Source organism: Oncorhynchus masou, chromosome 15 (genome assembly GCF_036934945.1).
Source record: "Oncorhynchus masou masou isolate Uvic2021 chromosome 15, UVic_Omas_1.1, whole genome shotgun sequence".
Taxonomy (NCBI): Eukaryota; Metazoa; Chordata; class Actinopteri; order Salmoniformes; family Salmonidae; genus Oncorhynchus; species Oncorhynchus masou.
In genome coordinates this window covers 8204238-8222639 of record NC_088226.1, presented here as the reverse complement: position 1 = coordinate 8222639, position 18402 = coordinate 8204238, and the positions used below count along the sequence as shown (strand labels likewise).

At 43.3% G+C, this 18402-nt stretch overlaps 1 protein-coding gene across 1 annotated transcript; it reads right to left on the bottom strand.

Moving 5' to 3' along the window:
* Nucleotides 1–1578: 1578 nt before the first annotated feature.
* Nucleotides 1579–12550, bottom strand: LOC135555486 (phenylalanine--tRNA ligase alpha subunit-like). Its single transcript, XM_064987959.1, has 13 exons — nucleotides 12364–12550; nucleotides 8596–8733; nucleotides 8288–8386; nucleotides 8062–8180; nucleotides 7084–7176; nucleotides 6374–6502; nucleotides 6138–6253; nucleotides 5833–5917; nucleotides 5219–5318; nucleotides 4908–5076; nucleotides 4204–4281; nucleotides 3925–4039; nucleotides 1579–2284 (listed from the first exon to the last, which is right to left on the bottom strand). Exons 1-13 carry the CDS (start codon nucleotides 12508–12510, stop codon nucleotides 2179–2181), a joined length of 1494 nt encoding a protein of 497 aa, XP_064844031.1. The 5' UTR covers nucleotides 12511–12550; the 3' UTR covers nucleotides 1579–2178.
* Between the last annotated feature and the right edge of the window lie 5852 nt (nucleotides 12551–18402).

Below are 18402 nucleotides of genomic sequence, written 5' to 3'. Positions count from 1 at the left end.
CATGGTGATATATGTGTAACTGTGTGCAAAATGACTCCCAGATGTGGCTTTGGAGTTGAAATGAGAGTATGAGGGTGAACACGATTAAGGACCAGCTAATAGGTTTGTCCACTGGTTGTGCCAACTGAGGAATTTGACTTTACTGTCTGTATCTTCAGAACATGAAAAGGGACTACAATTATACAGTAGCACATCAAAGTTGAGATGTTCAATGAAGTAGTACATTTTTGTACCAAGTTCAAACAAAATGGCTATTACATCGGTTGTTATTATTGATTTGGGTATGTAGTGTAACTTTTGCAAGTTAGAAACTGCAAACATGATATGATGCAGCGGAACACACAGGATCAGATTACACAGGATAAAAATATATATTTAAATTTGCATATAAAACTGGATACAAATACCTATGAAGCATTTTTCTATCCCAGTGCTTGTGAAGATAGTTAGGATAGTTAGTACCTGGTAGGATAAAACTGCATCCAGAAGTATGTTCCAACTAGAATTAGAGGTTCTACAGAGAAACTTGGTTGATCTGTTCTGTCTATATATTGTTTTGTTCTGGGGAACCCTTAGCTTGGACTCCCAGACTCCGGTTTAAAATGTTATTTCCAGACGTTGACGGATTAGCTGAACAGAAAGACTTAAGGAGTTCCTGCATTTGATTAAGTAAACAACCTTTAATCCTGTCTGTCCATTATTGCAGCAGACACAGGATTTCCCAGTATTGGCAGAGCACGCAACATCATTCTCTTTGTCATAAACTTTCAACAGCATCTATTATGTGTCCTCAAGTCAGCCTCAATAGCACGCAAGGTTTTTTAAAGACTCCCGAATTCAGAAATTCAGCTCCATGTAAGCGTCTAAAGACAGCACAGGATGCTCAGGCAGACTTGCATGTACCACGACGTCGCTGTGCCAGGTTCATTCAGGAGAAGCTATTCCAGTGACGTGATTACACATGGCTGAAGTACAACTTCAATATTGCTCCTCAGGATACTGATTTGCATTACAACGTACAGTCTCAGTGATTCAGACTACGGAAGACTTAACTAATACATAACAGAAGAGTGTAGAACATCTCTTCGCAACAGCAAATTTATTCAGAATCTTGCAGGGATTGGGGATGAACTAGGCTACCAGAAAAAAACATCCAATGTGCCGTTGCCTAAAACAAACTACCAGGAATAGACTTGACTCTTTATTTAGTACCATATTAATGTTATTTTAGGTTACACTTACAACCAAAGTGCTCTAATGTGTTAACCCAATTATCTCCTGTGCGCACACAGAGCTAAAAATCTACCCTGTGTACGATGACATGAGACTTAGAGGCGATGAAGGTGATTTGTAATTCCACCTTCACTGGAATGACACAAATAACTCCTAAATCCTCTGGGTTAAACCTTGGCACACATCATTCAACATGCCAATCCACGTTACGCACCAGCCACAACAAGATTGAGGAAAACAAGAATGTTCTTCTGACAGGTTTAAAACCAGACCTGGCACAGCCAGAATAGAATAACAAAAGCTCAGCATTACCAATGGTAATTACATTAGACTTGACGACGTAAATCGTGCTCCTTTCAAACATCTTTATTTGACTATTTCTAATTTGTCTCATGAACTGAGTGGACACAGCACAGAGTTGGTTGGTTTTGTATGGAAGGCTAAATGGTTTCAAAATAGCATCTTTACTGTACAAGCATTTCATTACATAGGAGCTCAAAGGTAGCCGCTGTGCAGCGTTCTAACGTTTAAATTAAAAAAGACTCACTGGTGAAGTTCCTTATGCTCTGATGTAGTGCACACATCAGCAGAGAACACAGTACTAGCACTACCTACCCCTCAGCACATGCATAGATTCTGATTAGGACCAATGATGAGTTATAACTGTTTCATAAATTAAGTTTAAAGTATAATATGTGTATCACTTTCTAAACAGCAGCAATAATCCAGCTAGAATCCCAGACAAGCTATAAGGAAAAAAGTAAGCCCTCTTTCCCACCCTCTCAAACAGACAGATCTGTCTCTCTGGCAGTCTCTGGCCAGGGTAGATTAAGGGTTCGTGGGATTGTTCATATGGTTACTAATGAGCAAAGGGGTCCTGATGACACAGGTTGATGGGACGTGTATGGTAATGTGAGCCTGCCCAAGTGGAAGCCTGAACAGAATCTAAGAGTCCAGTCGACACACAGGGCTGTCGTAGACCATCTGTAGGTTGACCTTGTGTCCCACCAGCTCACGGATGTTGTTGATGCCATACTTGATCATGGTGGGCCTGAAGGAGACAGAGAAGGGCAGAGGAAAGAGTGTCGGGAAGATGACATAGTACATTATAAGGAGAGGTGGAAGACATCAAAGAGAGAGGACAAACAGGTGATAGAGACAAAGGTCTGTATTGACAGAGGGAATGGAGGAGAGCGATTACACAGAGTAGATGATATGGTCCTTCCCAGCTCACTGACTATAGCCATTAGCAGTGATTGTTCTCATAGATGCAAGTCCTCAGTCTCACCAGGGTTCAAGCACTCGTAGTAGAGCACAAATATATCTAAAAATGGTCAATTCTGACCTGCATCTGAGGAAACCATTATTCTAGGCTCATTAGGCGATATGGTGTTTTATGCTCATTGCTCAGATATAACAATCCAGAAGTAAACATGTCGACATGTGGGCCAACAGACTGGTGTTGTGTGCTGGAAGCATGGCTGCACATCTGGGGACATGACCACACTACTGTCCACCTTTAATCCCTCTATGGGAAAATCACACTGGGATTACAGGCATAACATTGTATATTTTCACATTATGGACACATTTTCCTATTGAAATCCCATGTCCCATTCAAGTACACTAACAGTTGAGACTGTGTATCTGGTTATGAGAGGGTTAAGGTCAGGGTAAGGGATATGGATATGGAGCTGATGTGAGTCAATTCCAGTGACATAGCTGGCCCAAGGGTGGGTAGTGATGGGGGGGGGGGGGATAGATAGTTACATATTGCAATATTATTTTTGGATGATATTATATCGACATCCAAGTTGATTTGTAATTAATAATAAACAAATGGTTTTGCTACCCTAGGTAGCGTTAGCTAGCACGAGTTGGCTGTACCTGCCTATAGCTTGTTTTCCATCTTCTTTTTAAACAGTGAGCAAACGTTTGTTCAGCACTTATTTCCCTGACTGATCAAAACGTGTTTTCTCATGCTCTCGCTTGTCTCTCTGCAGCAGACATACACCGAGTATAACACACATTAAGAACACCTTCCTAATATTGAGTTGCACCCCCCCCCCCTTTGCCATCAGAACAGGCTCAATTCTACAAGGTGTCGAAAGCATTCCACAGGGATGCTGGCCCAAGTTGACTTCAATGCTTTCCACAGTTGAGTCAAGATGGCTGGATGTCCTTTGGGTGGTGGACCATTGTTGATACACACAGGAAACTGTTGACCATGAAAAAAACAGCAGCGTTGCTGTTCTTGACACACTCAAACCGGTGCGCCTAGAACCTATCACCATACCCCGTTTAAGGCACTTTTTTGTCTTGCCCATTCACCCTCTGAATGTCACACATACACAGTCCATGTCGCAATTGCCTCAAGGCTTCAAAATCCTTTAACTTGTCTCCTTGAAGTGGATTTAACAAGTGACATCAATAAGGGATCATAGCTTTCACCTGGATTCACACAGTTTGTCTGTCATGGAAAGAGCAGGTGTTCCCAATGTTTTAGACTACATATCGTATCGGCACCTAAGTATGGTGATATCGTATCGTGAGGTCCCTGGCAATTCCCAGGCAGAAGGGGTTGTGTATTGTAGATATTGTATTAGACAAATGTTGGTCAGTCAATTCCATTACATCACCAGGATCAGTTCTAGTTGAAGAGGATAATGTGTTTCTTTGTCATTGACTCACCTCTCCAGAGACAGCCCCCAGGCGATGACCGTCACCCCCTCTGGGAGCCCCATAGGCAGCAGCATCTCTGGCCTGAACATCCCAGAGTTCCCCACCTCCACCCACCTCTTCAGCCCTGGAGAGAGCAGGAATGGACAATTTAAGATGGATTCCGTGTGGATAGGACTGCTTTGTCTATGGGCTTTTGGGTTTGAGTGAGACAAAAGCCCAAGGCCTATACACACATATCACACTAACATGAGAAATGTCAGGGTTTGAGGATATTCACAATAACTGTACCTTCATGATAGCTGAACACTTCCATGCTCGGCTCGGTGTATGGATTGTAGGCCGGTTTAAAGCGTAATTTGGTGATTCCTGGAGAAAATTTAAAACATATTTACTTTCTCAGAAAAACTATATCTGACAGATAGAGAAACAAGCTCATGTTATACTACAGGCATTAAGATGCATTAGAAGCCACATCAGTACGGACAACTGAACCCACTGTAAAAAAAAAAAAAAAAAGAATGAGGTACTGGAAGCAGGGTGGGGGTCAATTCCTATTTCATTTGAAATTCCAATTCAATTCTTGAATTCCCTCATTCATGAGAATGTACGTTGAATTACATTCACATTTTTTAAGTTATGGAATTGTAAAAACATTTCATCTTTGGAATTGAATTGGAATTCAATATTTTTATATTTCCCAGTTAATGGAATTAATGCATATAGTATAAAACATTTACTGTAGGATTTGTTTTTAATAATTTCAACCTGTATTCCGATATTTCCAGTATAGCTAGGCTGTGTGAACAGTGACATGATCAGCCTGAAAGCCTGAAGAAATGGAATTTCTAATCGGAGTTTATGGAATTGTTGGGGATAATATTGAATTATCTCTGAATTCAAAGACTGACCTTTGAATTTGAATTGAATTACATTTCCTGGGAGAGAATTGAATGAGTGGAATTAACCCCAACCCTGACTGGTAGAGCCCTCACCTAGTTTATTGAAAAACTGATGAAGGATGCCCATGAGGTCACCCAGGGTAAGGCCAAAGTCAGCCACCACTCCCTCAATCTGGTGAAACTCTGCCAAGTGGGTGGCATCCAGAGTTTCATTACGGAATACTCTGTCGATGGAGAAGTACTTGACAGGGGTGAAATTTTCCTGGTAGAAAGAAAGGAACATTTGAAATGGTTACAGAAAAGTTGCTCAATTGCTGCAGTTAGAATGTAACATCATGCAATTGATTTCTAATTAATTTGAGTAAATACTAAGACAGCATGAACAAATGTAGATAGTGGGTTACCTGCTGAGCGAGTTTATACAGCATGCGAGCGCTGACTGCTGTGGTGTGAGTACGGAGGATGTTCTTCTGAGCCTCCTCAATCTTCCAGTCATACTTGTACCTGTCAAACACAGACATCGTTAAAAATAGAACATGTTGGGCCTCCCGAGTGGCGCAGTGGTCTAAGGTACTAGAGATCCTGGTTCGAGTCCAGGCTCTGTTGCAGCCGGCTACGACCGGGAGACCCATGGGGTGGCGCACAATTAGGGTTAGAAGAGGGTTTGGCCGGCAGGGATGTTCTTGTCCCATCACGCACTAGCGACTCCTGTGGCGTGTCGGGCACAATGCACGCTGACACGGTCGCCAGGTGTAGTGTTTCCTCCGACACATTGGTGTGGCTGGCTTCCGGATTAAGTGGGCATTGTGTCAAGAATCAGTGCAGCTTGCTCTCGACCTTCCCCTCTCTTGAGTCTGTACGGGAGTTGCAGCGATGGGACACCACAGAATTGGGGAGAAAAAGGGGTTCATATTTTATTTTATTTTAATAAAAATAAAATAAATTAAAACATGGTTGTGGTCTTGGTGAGTGTGTATAAATCCATGCATATGCATTTGTGTGGAAGATTAGCTCTCACCCCTGTGACCCAAAGCCTCCCTCTGAATGGACCTTCCTCACTCTCTCCAGGTAGTCCTGGGGAAACTCATGGGCCTGAGCTGGGTCTGAGACATATAATAATAGGAGGGACCACAGTTACCGGTAAGTTAAATGGAAATAATACTGATGGTACATGATGAAAACAGATGAGTTATATCTAATGGAGATCTAGAGTCTGTTTTAGCAAGGGAAATCAGATGTCACTTTCAACGCATCATCAATAATGCACCATTTTATCTTATCTGGGCATCAAGTCCAGACACACAGAGACACCCAGTCGCTCACCAGACAGGAAGAAGGTGTCGTGTTGGTCCCTGGCTGGGTGCTGCTGGGGCTGAAACAGGGAGTCAAAGTTCCAGAAGGAGCTCTCAATAAAGTTGTTGGTGGGCATCTCAGTGAAGCTGAAGGAGACAGGAGGAGTGCGTAAACACAGGTCTTAGAACTTAGTCTTACCATACATTAGTTATATAGGGTATACTGATGGTGTCCTGCAAGGGCAGAATAGAGGATAGGTGACTGACCCCATCTCCAGGAAGATCTGTCTGAACTGCGTGCGGACCTTCATGAGCGGATGCAGGTGGCCACAGTCTAGGGCCACACCCATGGCCTCAAAGTTATAAGGCTTGAACTTCTTCTCCTTCCAGCTCCCACTGTCACAGACCAGAGATAGGTCAATTTGGAGGAGAACATATAATATGTTCTAGAGAACATCCAATTAATTTGTGTATATGGCAAAACACAAGCAAAGTCTGTGTGCAGATAACACATGGAGGCAAATAAACAAAAACACTCATTTCATTTTTGGGACACCTGAATACAGTTCTGTGCCAAATCCCCTCATGTGATATTGCAGACCAAGTGCATTTTCATTCATCTATTTTGGACTACGAACCAACATATTGTTTCAGACAATCACATGAAAACCAGGCTTGGTCAAGAGATCACCTGCATTTTGAGAGAGACTGCAGTTTCCAGGTAAAGACAAAACTTATTGGATCATGCGGGATACCTAATGAAAACACTGCCAATTTGAAAACAACATTCAGTGATATGAATAGAAATGACACAGACATCACTGTGAGAGAATTAACCACTTAATACATTTGCCTTAGGACAGGGTCCTCAGCAGCAGCATGCAGGTTAGAGATACAGAATGAGGAATCCCTCATCCATCTTAGCAATCATAGAGCGACCATGTCAAAGTTGACAGTTAAAGCAGAGCAGGATTCACCTAGCGATCATCTCTGGGGTGAGCTCTGTCTCCTGCTTGGTGATGGTGGTGCTGAAACAGCTGCCCTTTGTGATCCAATAGGACTTGACCGTCCTAATATTCACAAAAATAAACACAATCATTCTCATTCAAACTGCATTATTGTGGTCATTTGAAAGTGAGTCACAAAGGCCACAAGAGGTGTCATCTTGGGGAACATTGGAGATTGGGAACATGTGGTGGTGAGGGCCTGAGACACTATTTAGCAAATAGGAAGTAGACAATTAACAATCTGTTGCTAAATGTGTCTAAACTCTGGACGAGTGGAACATCGCAGGGTTGAGTTCTCATACTGCTGTTCATTTATGATATTAAAACCGAACAGAGCCTGGGGCTGGAAGCATGCCATTTAGGGCAGACAGAGACAAACGAGAAACAGAGAGAGCTACCTGGGGGAACAATGGCCTGAGCTAGCAACGGAGGCAACAGTCTCACCAGGTACAGTATTAACCTCACCACTGGGATCCTGACTGACTGGACCCAGAAAAGTACTTGTGGTCCTTTAGCTGGTGCATTCATTTAGTAATAATGTATATAAACACAATGTTAGGGTATTCATATCATTGGGTGAACTAGACATCTCAACTCTGACAAGGCGACAACATTGACTCACATCTGATCTGTGAATATTATGTAAGTAGGATGTAACTATGATATAAGACATAATTCATATTCTAATCCAAACCTGCATTTCTCAGCTGTTATTCAACTAAAGACTTAAGGGTCAACAAGTCAGAGAACATCATCAGCATGAGACTATGCTGAGGCTAGTTGTGACTGGGGCATCCTGAACATGCCTGGATGTCAGATGATTGAACACTGTTGTACTGCTGAATGGCATCTATTGCCATCTACTGGTAGATACCAGTTAGGCATATACTTAACATTTCACAAACATTTTCACAGTAGTCAAATATTATCAACCGGTCTGATTCTTACACTTCAGAGAGCAGTTTGCGTTTCTTCAGCTCATTCTTCTCCTTCTCCTCCAGTTGAGACGCCTGGCCTTTCTGTACCAGGAGCAACTTGTCCCTCACCAAGTCTTCTAAGCGCTCCACCTGGGTACACACACGAAATTGATGCTTGTGTGTCATACTTATTTTCTCCATTATAAAAGCAACACTCACACTCAATCACACCAAGTCAGATGTGAAGATAAACTCACAGTCTTGAAGATCCTGGGGCCGCCCTCGTGGCCCTTGTCCAGACGGATCCACTTGTTGGACATGGCCTTGCTGAAACCCACCTTCCCAAAGGCTAGTTTCTACACAGAAATAGAGACAAAACTATCTGTAAACACTGCCCCAATGCTCCAAGTAGGGAGCATATACTGTATATTGCTATGACCCAAAATCACAATGTAAAGACCAACTTGAATTAAATTCTTTATTTTTCAGCCAAATGTTTTTCATCCAAATAAACATAACATTATGGTACATATTATTTGTCCAGGCACCCTGCAGGTCCTCTCACCATGAGCTGGCTCTGAGGCATCCCTTCCTCTGGGATGGAGCTGACGACTCTGGCCTCATGGCTGCCCTGCTCGGCTATCTCACAGCCTTCCCTAGTCAGCTCCCAGTGCTTTGAGGAGCGCTGCTCAGCTGAGATCACCTGTGCAGGAAAACAAACAACCATGATCAAAATCATAATGGAGGCTTGAGGCAGAGGACCACCAATTTGGTCATCTTCTCAAGGTCTGATTGGTGTACACATCATGAATTAGCTATCACTGCACATTATACGTTTACCATGGGCTCATTTTTAGATCCAGTGACAATAACAGCTCCCAATGTATTGACTCGGTCTAATTTTTCAAAGTTGACATTATGGTATTTCGTATTTTATTAGGATCCCCATTAGCTGTTGCAAAAGCAGCAGTTACTCTTCCTGGGGTCAACACAAAACATGAAACATAATACAGAATGACATTATACAGAACATCAATAGACAAGAAAATAACTACATACATTTTTCAAAAGGCACACGTAGCCTACATATCAACGCGTACACATAAACTATCTAGGTCAAATAGGGGATATTTGAGCAATGAGATGGAAGTTCCATGCAATAAGGGCTCTATATAATACTATACGCTTTCTTGAATTTGTTCTGGATTTGGGGACTGTGAAATGACCCCTGGTGGCAAGTCTGGTGATGTAAGTGTGTGTGTCAGAGCTGTGTGTAAATTGACTATGCAAACAATTTGGGATTTTCAACACATTGTTTTTTATAAAAAGAAGTGATGCAGTCAGTCTCTCCTCATCTCTTAGCCAAGAGAGATTGACATGCATAGTATTTATATCAGCTCTCTGATTACAATTAAGAGCAAAACGTGCCGCTATGTTCTGGGCCAAATGCAGCATAACTTGGCCTTTCCTTGCTGCACTGGACCACACAACTGGACAATAATCAAGATTAGACTAAACTAAAGCCTGCAGAACTTGCTTTTTGGAGTGTGGTGTCAAAAAAGCAGAGCATCTCTTTATTACGTCTAGACTTCTCCCCATCTTTACAACCATTGAATCTAGAGGTCGACCGATTAATCGGAATGGCCGATTAATTAGGGCCGATTTCAAGTTTTCATAACAATAAGAAATCGGTATTTTTGGACACCGTTTATTTTTATTTTTACAACTTTATTTAACTAGGCAAGTCAGTTAAAAACACATTCTTATTTTCAATGACGGCCTAGGAACGGTGGGTTAACTGCCTTGTTCAGGGGCAGAACGACAGATTTTTACCTTGTCAGCTCGGGGATTCAATCTTGCAACCTTACGTTTAACTAGTCCAACACTCTAACCACCTGCCTCATGAGGAGCCTGCCTGTTACGCGAATGCAGTAAGAAGCCACGGTAAGTTGCTAGCTAGCATTAAACTTATCTTATAAAAAACAATCAATCAACCAATCATAATCACTATTTATAACTACACATGGTTGATGATATTACTAGTTTATCTAGCATGTCCTGCGTTGCATATAATCGATGCGGTGCGCATTCGCGAAAAAGGACTGTCGTTGCTCCAACGTGTACCTAACCAGAAACATCAATGCCTTTCTTAAAATCAATACACAGTAGTATATATTTTTAAACCTGCATATTTAGCTAAAAGAAATCCAGGTTAGTAGGCAATATTAACCAGGTGAAAGTGTCACTTCTCTTGCGTTCATTGCACGTAGAGTCAGGGTATATGCAACAGTTTGGGCCGCCTGGCTCTTTGCAAACTAATTTGCCAGATTTTTACGTAATTATGACATAACATTGAAGGTTGTGCAATGTAACAGGAATATTTAGACTTATGGATGCCACACGTTAGATAAAATACGGAACGGTTCTGTATTTCACTGAAAGAATAAACGTTTTGTTTTCGAGAAGATAGTTTCCAGATTTGACCATATTAATGACCTAAGGCTCATATTTCTGTGTATTATGTTATAATTAAGTCTATGACTTGATATACAGCACTTTTGTGCGTTTTGCAAGTAGCTCTTTGCAATGCTTCAAGCATTGCGCTGTTTATGACTTCAAGCCTATCAACTCCCAAGATTAGGCTAGTGTAACCGATGTGAAATGGCTAGCTAGTTAGCAGGGTGTGTTACTAATAGCGTTTCAAACGTCACTCGCTCTGAGACTTGGAGTAGTTGTTCCCCTTGCTCTGCATGGGTAACACTGCTTCGAGGGTGGCTGTTGTCGATGTGTTCCTGGTTCGAGCCCAGGTCGGAGCGATGAGAGGGATGGAAGCTAATCTGTTACACTGGCAATAATAAAGTGCCTATAAGAACATCCAATAGTCAAAGGTATATGAAATACAAATCGTAGAGAGAAATAGTCCTATAATTCCTATAATAACTACAACCTAAAACTTCTTACCTGGGAATATTGAAGACTCATGTTAAAATGAACCATCAGCTTTCATATGTTTTCATGTTCTGAGCAAGGAACTTAAACGTTAGCTTTCTTACATGACACATATTGCACTTTTACTTTCTTCTCCAACACTTTGTTTTTGTACTATTTAAACCAAATTGAACATGTTTCATTATTTATTTGAAGCTAAATTGATTTTATTGATGTATTCAGTTAAAATAAGTGTTCATTCAGTATTGTTGTAATTGTCATTATTACAAATACATTTACATTTTTAAAAATCGGCCAATTAATCGGTAGCGGCTTTTTTTTTTGGTCCTCCAATAATCGGTATCGGTGTTGAAAGATCATAATCGGTCGACCTCTATTTGAATCTACATGTTTTGACCATGCCAGTTCACAATCTAAGGTAACGCCAAGTAATTTAGTCTCCTCAACTTGTTCAAAAGCCACACCATTCATTACCAGATTCAGCTGAGGTCTAGCACTTAAGGAATGATTTGTACCAAATACAATGCTCTTCGTTTTAGAGATGTTCAGGACCAGTTTATTACTGGCCACCCATTCCAAAACAGACTGCAACTCTTTGTTAAGGGCTCCAGTGACTTCATTAGCTGTGGTTGCTGATGTGTATGTGATTGAATCATCAGCATACATGGACACACATGCTTTGTTTAATGCCAGTGGCAGGTCATTGGCAAAAATAGAAAAGAGAGGGCCTGGAGAGCTGCCCTGCGGTACAACACACTTTACATGTTTGACATTAGAGAAGCTTCCATTAATTACCATCCTATACAAGTAGTAGCCAGCTAGGTGTATCAAACGTTGGTAGATTGCCTTAATGACGACTCAATAAAAGCTAATATTGAAAATGTCTAACAGTTTTTAGTCAAATTCGCGGATTAGCAGTGCAGCTGAACATTCAGTCTGAACAGTCACCATTGCCTTGGATTGTAGTCCACACTGCATTGTTGGATTGTTCTGTGTGTCTTGACAGGGATGCACGTCTGTAATAGCATTGTCACTGTATTCAATAAGAGTAGCTAAATTATGTATTTATTCATGGTCTACAATTATTTAGTCTTCACAATAGAAGGTTGCTACCTAGGTGGCTAACATATTCCGTTTACGTCCCTATTGCATCACTTTCCTATCCAATCGCCCATCATAGAATGAACAGAAAAAAATGCACGCTTGACGCCCAAAACGATATTTAATTACAGAATGTATTAAAATTAGGTTAGGGTTAAGGTAATGGTCAGTTTTAGGTTTTTCCTAGTCAGTTTAAGCATCAGCTGTGTCCTTAAGTTCTCCGTCGAATGAACAAAGTGGACGGTCGCTTAACTTCCGCTTCAACACGGGCAGGTAAACTCACATCACCAAGTGCCTGTAGGCTCTTCACAGCCCCGACGATAGCTTGGTGGTCCACACCAAGACTGGTTGCAACATCCTGACTGTCGAGACCACCGTCCACCTTTTCCACCCGCCGAAGAAGCGTTTCTACAAGACCAGTGTCAGCCATGCTTGTCACAGCGAAGCCGAAAAGAGACCGGTAGTGAGCTCAGTATTGGATATGTCGAAAGTACTGGAATACAAGAGCCCGTATTTTGAAATACCGTAAACTCCTCAGAACAAGCGAAAATTAATACCTGAATTGACATGAAGAATTTTAAAAAATCCACTACACACTTGATTTATCCCTTGCATTGCATGTAATGTACTGACAGTGACTGAATTGCGACTGAGGATGAGAATGGAAATAGTTGAATGACTGAACTGATATATCTTGGAAATATTGTGCTCGTTGTAGGTAGGTGAAGTTTAAATGGATGTAAGATCAAACAGTTGCAATTATGTTTTTCTGAATGGCTCTCAACATCAGGATTGTCGCACGAAAGGGGGGGGGGGCTATGACGTGTTTGCCTATAACTGGAACGAATATTTCATTAGAAATATAATACAATTTTACTTTACACAAAAGAAAATTACTACACATATTCCTTGTTGGGAGATCCAAAAAGGATTAATGGAAACAGACACGGAAATCCAGATGGATAGCTGTACCAAATATAAAATAATGTAAATGTCAATTGTTGGTCCCGTGTTGCATGAGCTTAAATTAAAGTTCCCAGAAATGTTCCATACAGAGAAAAAGCTTATTTCGCTCAAATTTTGTACACAAACTTGTTTTACATCCCTGTTAGTGAGCATTTTTCCTTTGCCAAACTAATCCATTTACCTGACAGGTGTGGCATATCAAGAAGCTGATTAAAATGCATGATCATTACACAGGTGCACCTTGTGCTGGGACAATGATAGGCCACTCTAAGATGTGCAATTTTGTCACACAACATAATGCCACAGATGTCTCAACTTTTGAGGGACCGTGCAATTGGCTTGCCGAGTGCAGGAATGTCCACCAGAGCTGTTAACAGGATGTTCATTTTTCTACCATAAGCCGCCTCCGTCATTTTGGAGAATTTGGCAGTACGTCCAAACAACTGCAGCCCAACACCTCCAGCTTCTTCACCTGCGGGATTGTCTGAGACCAGCCACCCGGACAGCTGATGAAACTGTGGGTTTGCGCGACTGATAAGGTAAGCTCATCAGGTAAGCTCATCTGCGTACTCGTCATCCTCAACAGGGTCTTGACCTAACTGCAGTTTGGTGTCGTAACTGACTTCAGTGGGCAAATGCTCACCTTCGATGGCCAACTGGCTCTTCACGGATGAATCCCAGTTTCAACTGTACCGGGCAGATAGCAGATAGCGTCATGTGGGCGGGCAGTTTGCTGATGTCAACGTTGTGAACAGAGTGCCCCATGGTGGCGGTAACCTATAATAGGGGCAGGCATAAGCTATGTACAAAGAACACAATTGATGGCAATTTGAATGCAAAGAGACGTCGTGGTGAGATCCTGAGGCCCATTTTCGTGCCATTCATCTTCCGCCATCACCTAATGTGTCAGCATGATATTGCACAGCTCCATGTTGCAAGAATCTGTACATAATTCCTGGAAGCTAAAAATGTCCCAGTTCTTCATGGCCTGCACACTCACCAGACACTTTTTCCCATTGAACATGTTTTGGATGCTCTGTATCGACATGTAAGACAGCATGTTCCAGGTCCCACCAATATCCAGTAATTTCACACAGCCATTCAAAAGGAGTGGGACAACATTCCACAGGCCTGATCAACTCTATGCGAAGGAGATGTGTCATGCTGCATGAGGCAAATGTTGGTCACAGCAGATACTGAATAGTTTTCTAATCCACACCCCTACTTTTTCTTTTGTTGGCATCTGTGACCAACAGATGCATATCTTTATTCTCAGTCATGTGAAACCCATATATTTAGGGCTGAATAAATGCATTTCAATTGTCTGATTTCCTGATATGAACTGTAACTCAGTAAAATCTTTGAAATGGTTGCATGTTGCGTTTATATTTTTGTTCAGTGTATATTTGGCTCAATTGCCTGTAATACACCTATGCAGAAAGAAAGCTGTGCGTTCATCACTCAAAGCAGTATATACAGTGCAGGTCCTGAGCACTCTGGAGCAGGTTTTCATCAAAGCTTTCTCTGTACTTTGCTCCATTCATCTTTGCCTCCTTTCTGACTAGTCTCCCAGTCCCTGCCGTTGAAAAACATCCCCATAGCATTATTCTGCCACCACCATGCTTCACCGTAGGGATGGTGCCAGGTTTCCTCCAGACGTTACGCTTGGCATTCAGGCCAAATAGTTCAATCTTAGTTTCATCAGACCAGAGAATCTTGTTTCTCATGGTCAGAGTCTTTTAGGTGCCTTTTGGCAAACTGTCATGTTCCTTACTGTAAGGCAAACATCTAGCAAACCAAAGGTTCCAAATTAGAATCTTATCACAGAATAACTTTAGCATTTGAGCTACTTTGTAACTATTTAGCACGTTAGCTAACCCTTCAACAATAGAAAACATTTGCGAACGCTGTTAACTTGATGTTGACTGTGAACGTTTGCTAACGTTAGCTAACAGTTTGTATTCTCACGGACTCATCTCCAAGCTCATCAAAAGCAACTGCTAGTAGGGGAAGCAGTGCTTCAATAAGATGAGGACCAAAATAAATTTGAAAAATCCACAATTGCTCTCGCTGCAGCAAGCACAGCAGCTCTTCTTGCCACATCCATATCAGTTTTTTCTAACAGAAATGGAACATTCAACCAACTCTGAAAACAAACATAGTTAGCCGCGAGGGTTTGCAAACGGAAGCCTTGTTGAATGCACCTCTAGTTTTCCATACCTACAGCTGAGAAAATCGTCCAAAACATACTCAGGAAGCTAGAACACCTGCTTGGCACTACTAAACTCCTGACTGACAAACTAAGCACAGGTGACACACACCTGCTCAACACCATTACTGCGGAGATCACAGCTAAAGTTAAGAATGTATTTAAGGGTCCCAGCAGTCTCAATGTAACAGTCAGCACTACCCTCAGACTCTTATCGGAGGCTACTAGGAATAGGACTCCAACAGAAGAGGACTTGCTGGTTCACTCAGACACTGTGAGGTGCAATGTCTCTCTCTTGCACATTCAGATATACAATGACACCAAAAAAACAAAATCATAGACTTGCATGACTGGCAGCTCATTGATTGTGTTGTGAGCAAGCTAGATTTATTTTAAGGAGTCACAGTGTTGAAAACGATGGCCAACCTCTGTCTTGAGGGGAAACAGACTAGTCCTTCAAGATATGTTTTTAGTGAGTCCAGATATTGGTATTAACTACGAGTTTGTCCTCAAATACATATTCTGCGGATTTGTAGGGAGGATCTACCCTGAAGCACAGACCAAAGCTTTTCACTCTGTAACAAGCTGTAGTTGAACACCTGCTTACCTTGGTTCTGGGCTTCGTGTCAAGAGCTCATATGAGCAGAGCATTTGTGAGATCTGACAAAACTGTATCACCAGATTCATTGCACAAATGACAAGAAGCCTGGCATGCTGTACGACGATTATACAAAGTTGTTTCGCCCAGAAAATAGCCTGAAAATCGAGACCTTCATAGCAGACATAGAACAGTGTTTGGTGGTGGCAGACATGATCACCCTGGCTCACCCTGACAGTCCAACATTTTTTCCAAGCTTCCTCTGACTCCATTGAAAGACATCAAGACTGAGCAGGTAATTCCTGATCTGGTGATGGTACCAGAGCCCGTCTCCACTCCACCATCTGTAGGTACAAACACCTAGCTGGCATCCCACTGTGGCTTCTCGAGACTGACAGTCAGTGCTGAAGCAGAAAGAGAGGGGCAGAGAGAGACATCCAGATCAGCTCAAATTGGGGTAAGCAGAGTATGCTGACCACAATGGAAAGGCCTTTTGGTTAAGCTGTAAATGGTATTAATCAAATCAAACATTTTGACATGTAATGCCATTGCTTTTCTGCTTTCAGTGGGCTGTGGCACAAACAAGTTCCACAGACAACTCTAATGAGGAATCGGTTGATAAACTATGTCTTTCCTTTTTGTATCGATAACTCCCCTCCAAGTCTCCGACCACTACCTTGTATCCTTTTCCCTCTCGCTCTCATCCAACACTTCCCACACTGCCCCTACTCGGATGGTATCGCGCCGTCCCAACCTTCGCTCTCTCTCCCCCGCTACTCACTCCTCTTCCATCCTATCATCTCTTCCCTCTGCTCATACCTTCTCCAACCTATCTCCTGATTCTGCCTCCTCAACCCTCCTCTCTTCCCTTTCTGCATCCTTTGACTCTCTATGTCCCCTATCCTCCAGGCCGGCTCGGTCCTCCCCTCCCGCTCCGTGGCTCGACGACTCATTGCGAGCTCACAGAACAGAGCTCCGGGCAGCCGAGCGGAAATGGAGGAAAACTCGCCTCCCTGCGGACCTGGCATCCTTTCACTCCCTCCTCTCTACATTTTCCTCCTCTGTCTCTGCTGCTAAAGCCACTTTCTACCACTCTAAATTCCAAGCATCTGCCTCTAACCCTAGGAAGCTCTTTGCCACCTTCTCCTCCCTCCTGAATCCTCCTCCCCCCCCCCTCCCTCTCTGCAGATGACTTCGTCAACCATTTTGAAAAGAAGGTCGACGACATCCGATCCTCGTTTGCTAAGTCAAACGACACCGCTGGTTCTGCTCACACTGCCCTACCCTGTGCTCTGACCTCTTTCTCCCCTCTCTCTCCAGATGAAATCTCGCTTCTTGTGACGGCCGGCCGCCCAACAACCTGCCCGCTTGACCCTATCCCCTCCTCTCTTCTCCAGACCATTTCCGGGGACCTTCTCCCTTACCTCACCTCGCTCATCAACTCATCCCTGACCGCTGGCTACGTCCCTTCCGTCTTCAAGAGAGCGAGAGTTGCACCCCTTCTGAAAAAACCTACACTCGATCCCTCCGATGTCAACAACTACAGACCAGTATCCCTTCTTTCTTTTCTCTCCAAAACTCTTGAACGTGCCGTCCTTGGCCAGCTCTCCCGCTATCTCTCTCAGAATGACCTTCTTGATCCAAATCAGTCAGGTTTCAAGACTAGTCATTCAACTGAGACTGCTCTTCTCTGTATCACGGAGGCGCTCCACACTGCTAAAGCTAACTCTCTCTCCTCTGCTCTCATCCTTCTAGACCTATCGGCTGCCTTCGATACTGTGAACCATCAGATCCTCCTCTCCACCCTCTCCGAGTTGGGCATCTCCGGCGCGGCCCACGCTTGGATTGCGTCCTACCTGACAGGTCGCTCCTACCAGGTGGCGTGGCGAGAATCTGTCTCCTCACCACGCGCTCTCACCACTGGTGTCCCCCAGGGCTCTGTTCTAGGCCCTCTCCTATTCTCGCTATACACCAAGTCACTTGGCTCTGTCATAACCTCACATGGTCTCTCCTATCATTGCTATGCAGACGACACAATTAATCTTCTCCTTTCCCCCTTCTGATGACCAGGTGGCGAATCGCATCTCTGCATGTCTGGCAGACATATCAGTGTGGATGACGGATCACCACCTCAAGCTGAACCTCGGCAAGACGGAGCTGCTCTTCCTCCCGGGGAAGGACTGCCCGTTCCATGATCTCGCCATCACGGTTGACAACTCCATTGTGTCCTCCTCCCAGAGCGCTAAGAACCTTGGCGTGATCCTGGACAACACCCTGTCGTTCTCAACCAACATCATGGCGGTGGCCCGTTCCTGTAGGTTCATGCTCTACAACATCCGCAGAGTACGAGCCTGCCTCACACAGGAAGCGGCGCAGGTCCTAATCCAGGCACTTGTCATCTCCCGTCTGGATTACTGCAACTCGCTGTTGGCTGGGCTCCTGCCTGTGCCATTAAACCCCTACAACTCATCCAGAACGCCGCAGCCCGTCTGGTGTTCAACCTTCCCAAGTTCTCTCACGTCACCCCGCTCCTCCGCTCTCTCCACTGG

What these genes read in the sequence shown, in the direction of transcription:
- LOC135555486 (XM_064987959.1), bottom strand. Translation starts at nt 12,510, where the DNA reads ATGGCTGACACTGGTCTTGTAGAAACGCTTCTTCGGCGGGTGGAAAAG. An exon ending in GCCTACAGGCACTTGGTGAT is followed by an intron (nt 8,734 to 12,363) that starts GTGAGTTTACCT and finishes TTTCCTGCACAG; the next exon opens with GTGATCTCAGCTGAGCAGCG. An exon ending in GGAGGCTTTGGGTCACAGGG is followed by an intron (nt 5,319 to 5,832) that starts GTGAGAGCTAAT and finishes TGTGTTTGACAG; the next exon opens with GTACAAGTATGACTGGAAGA.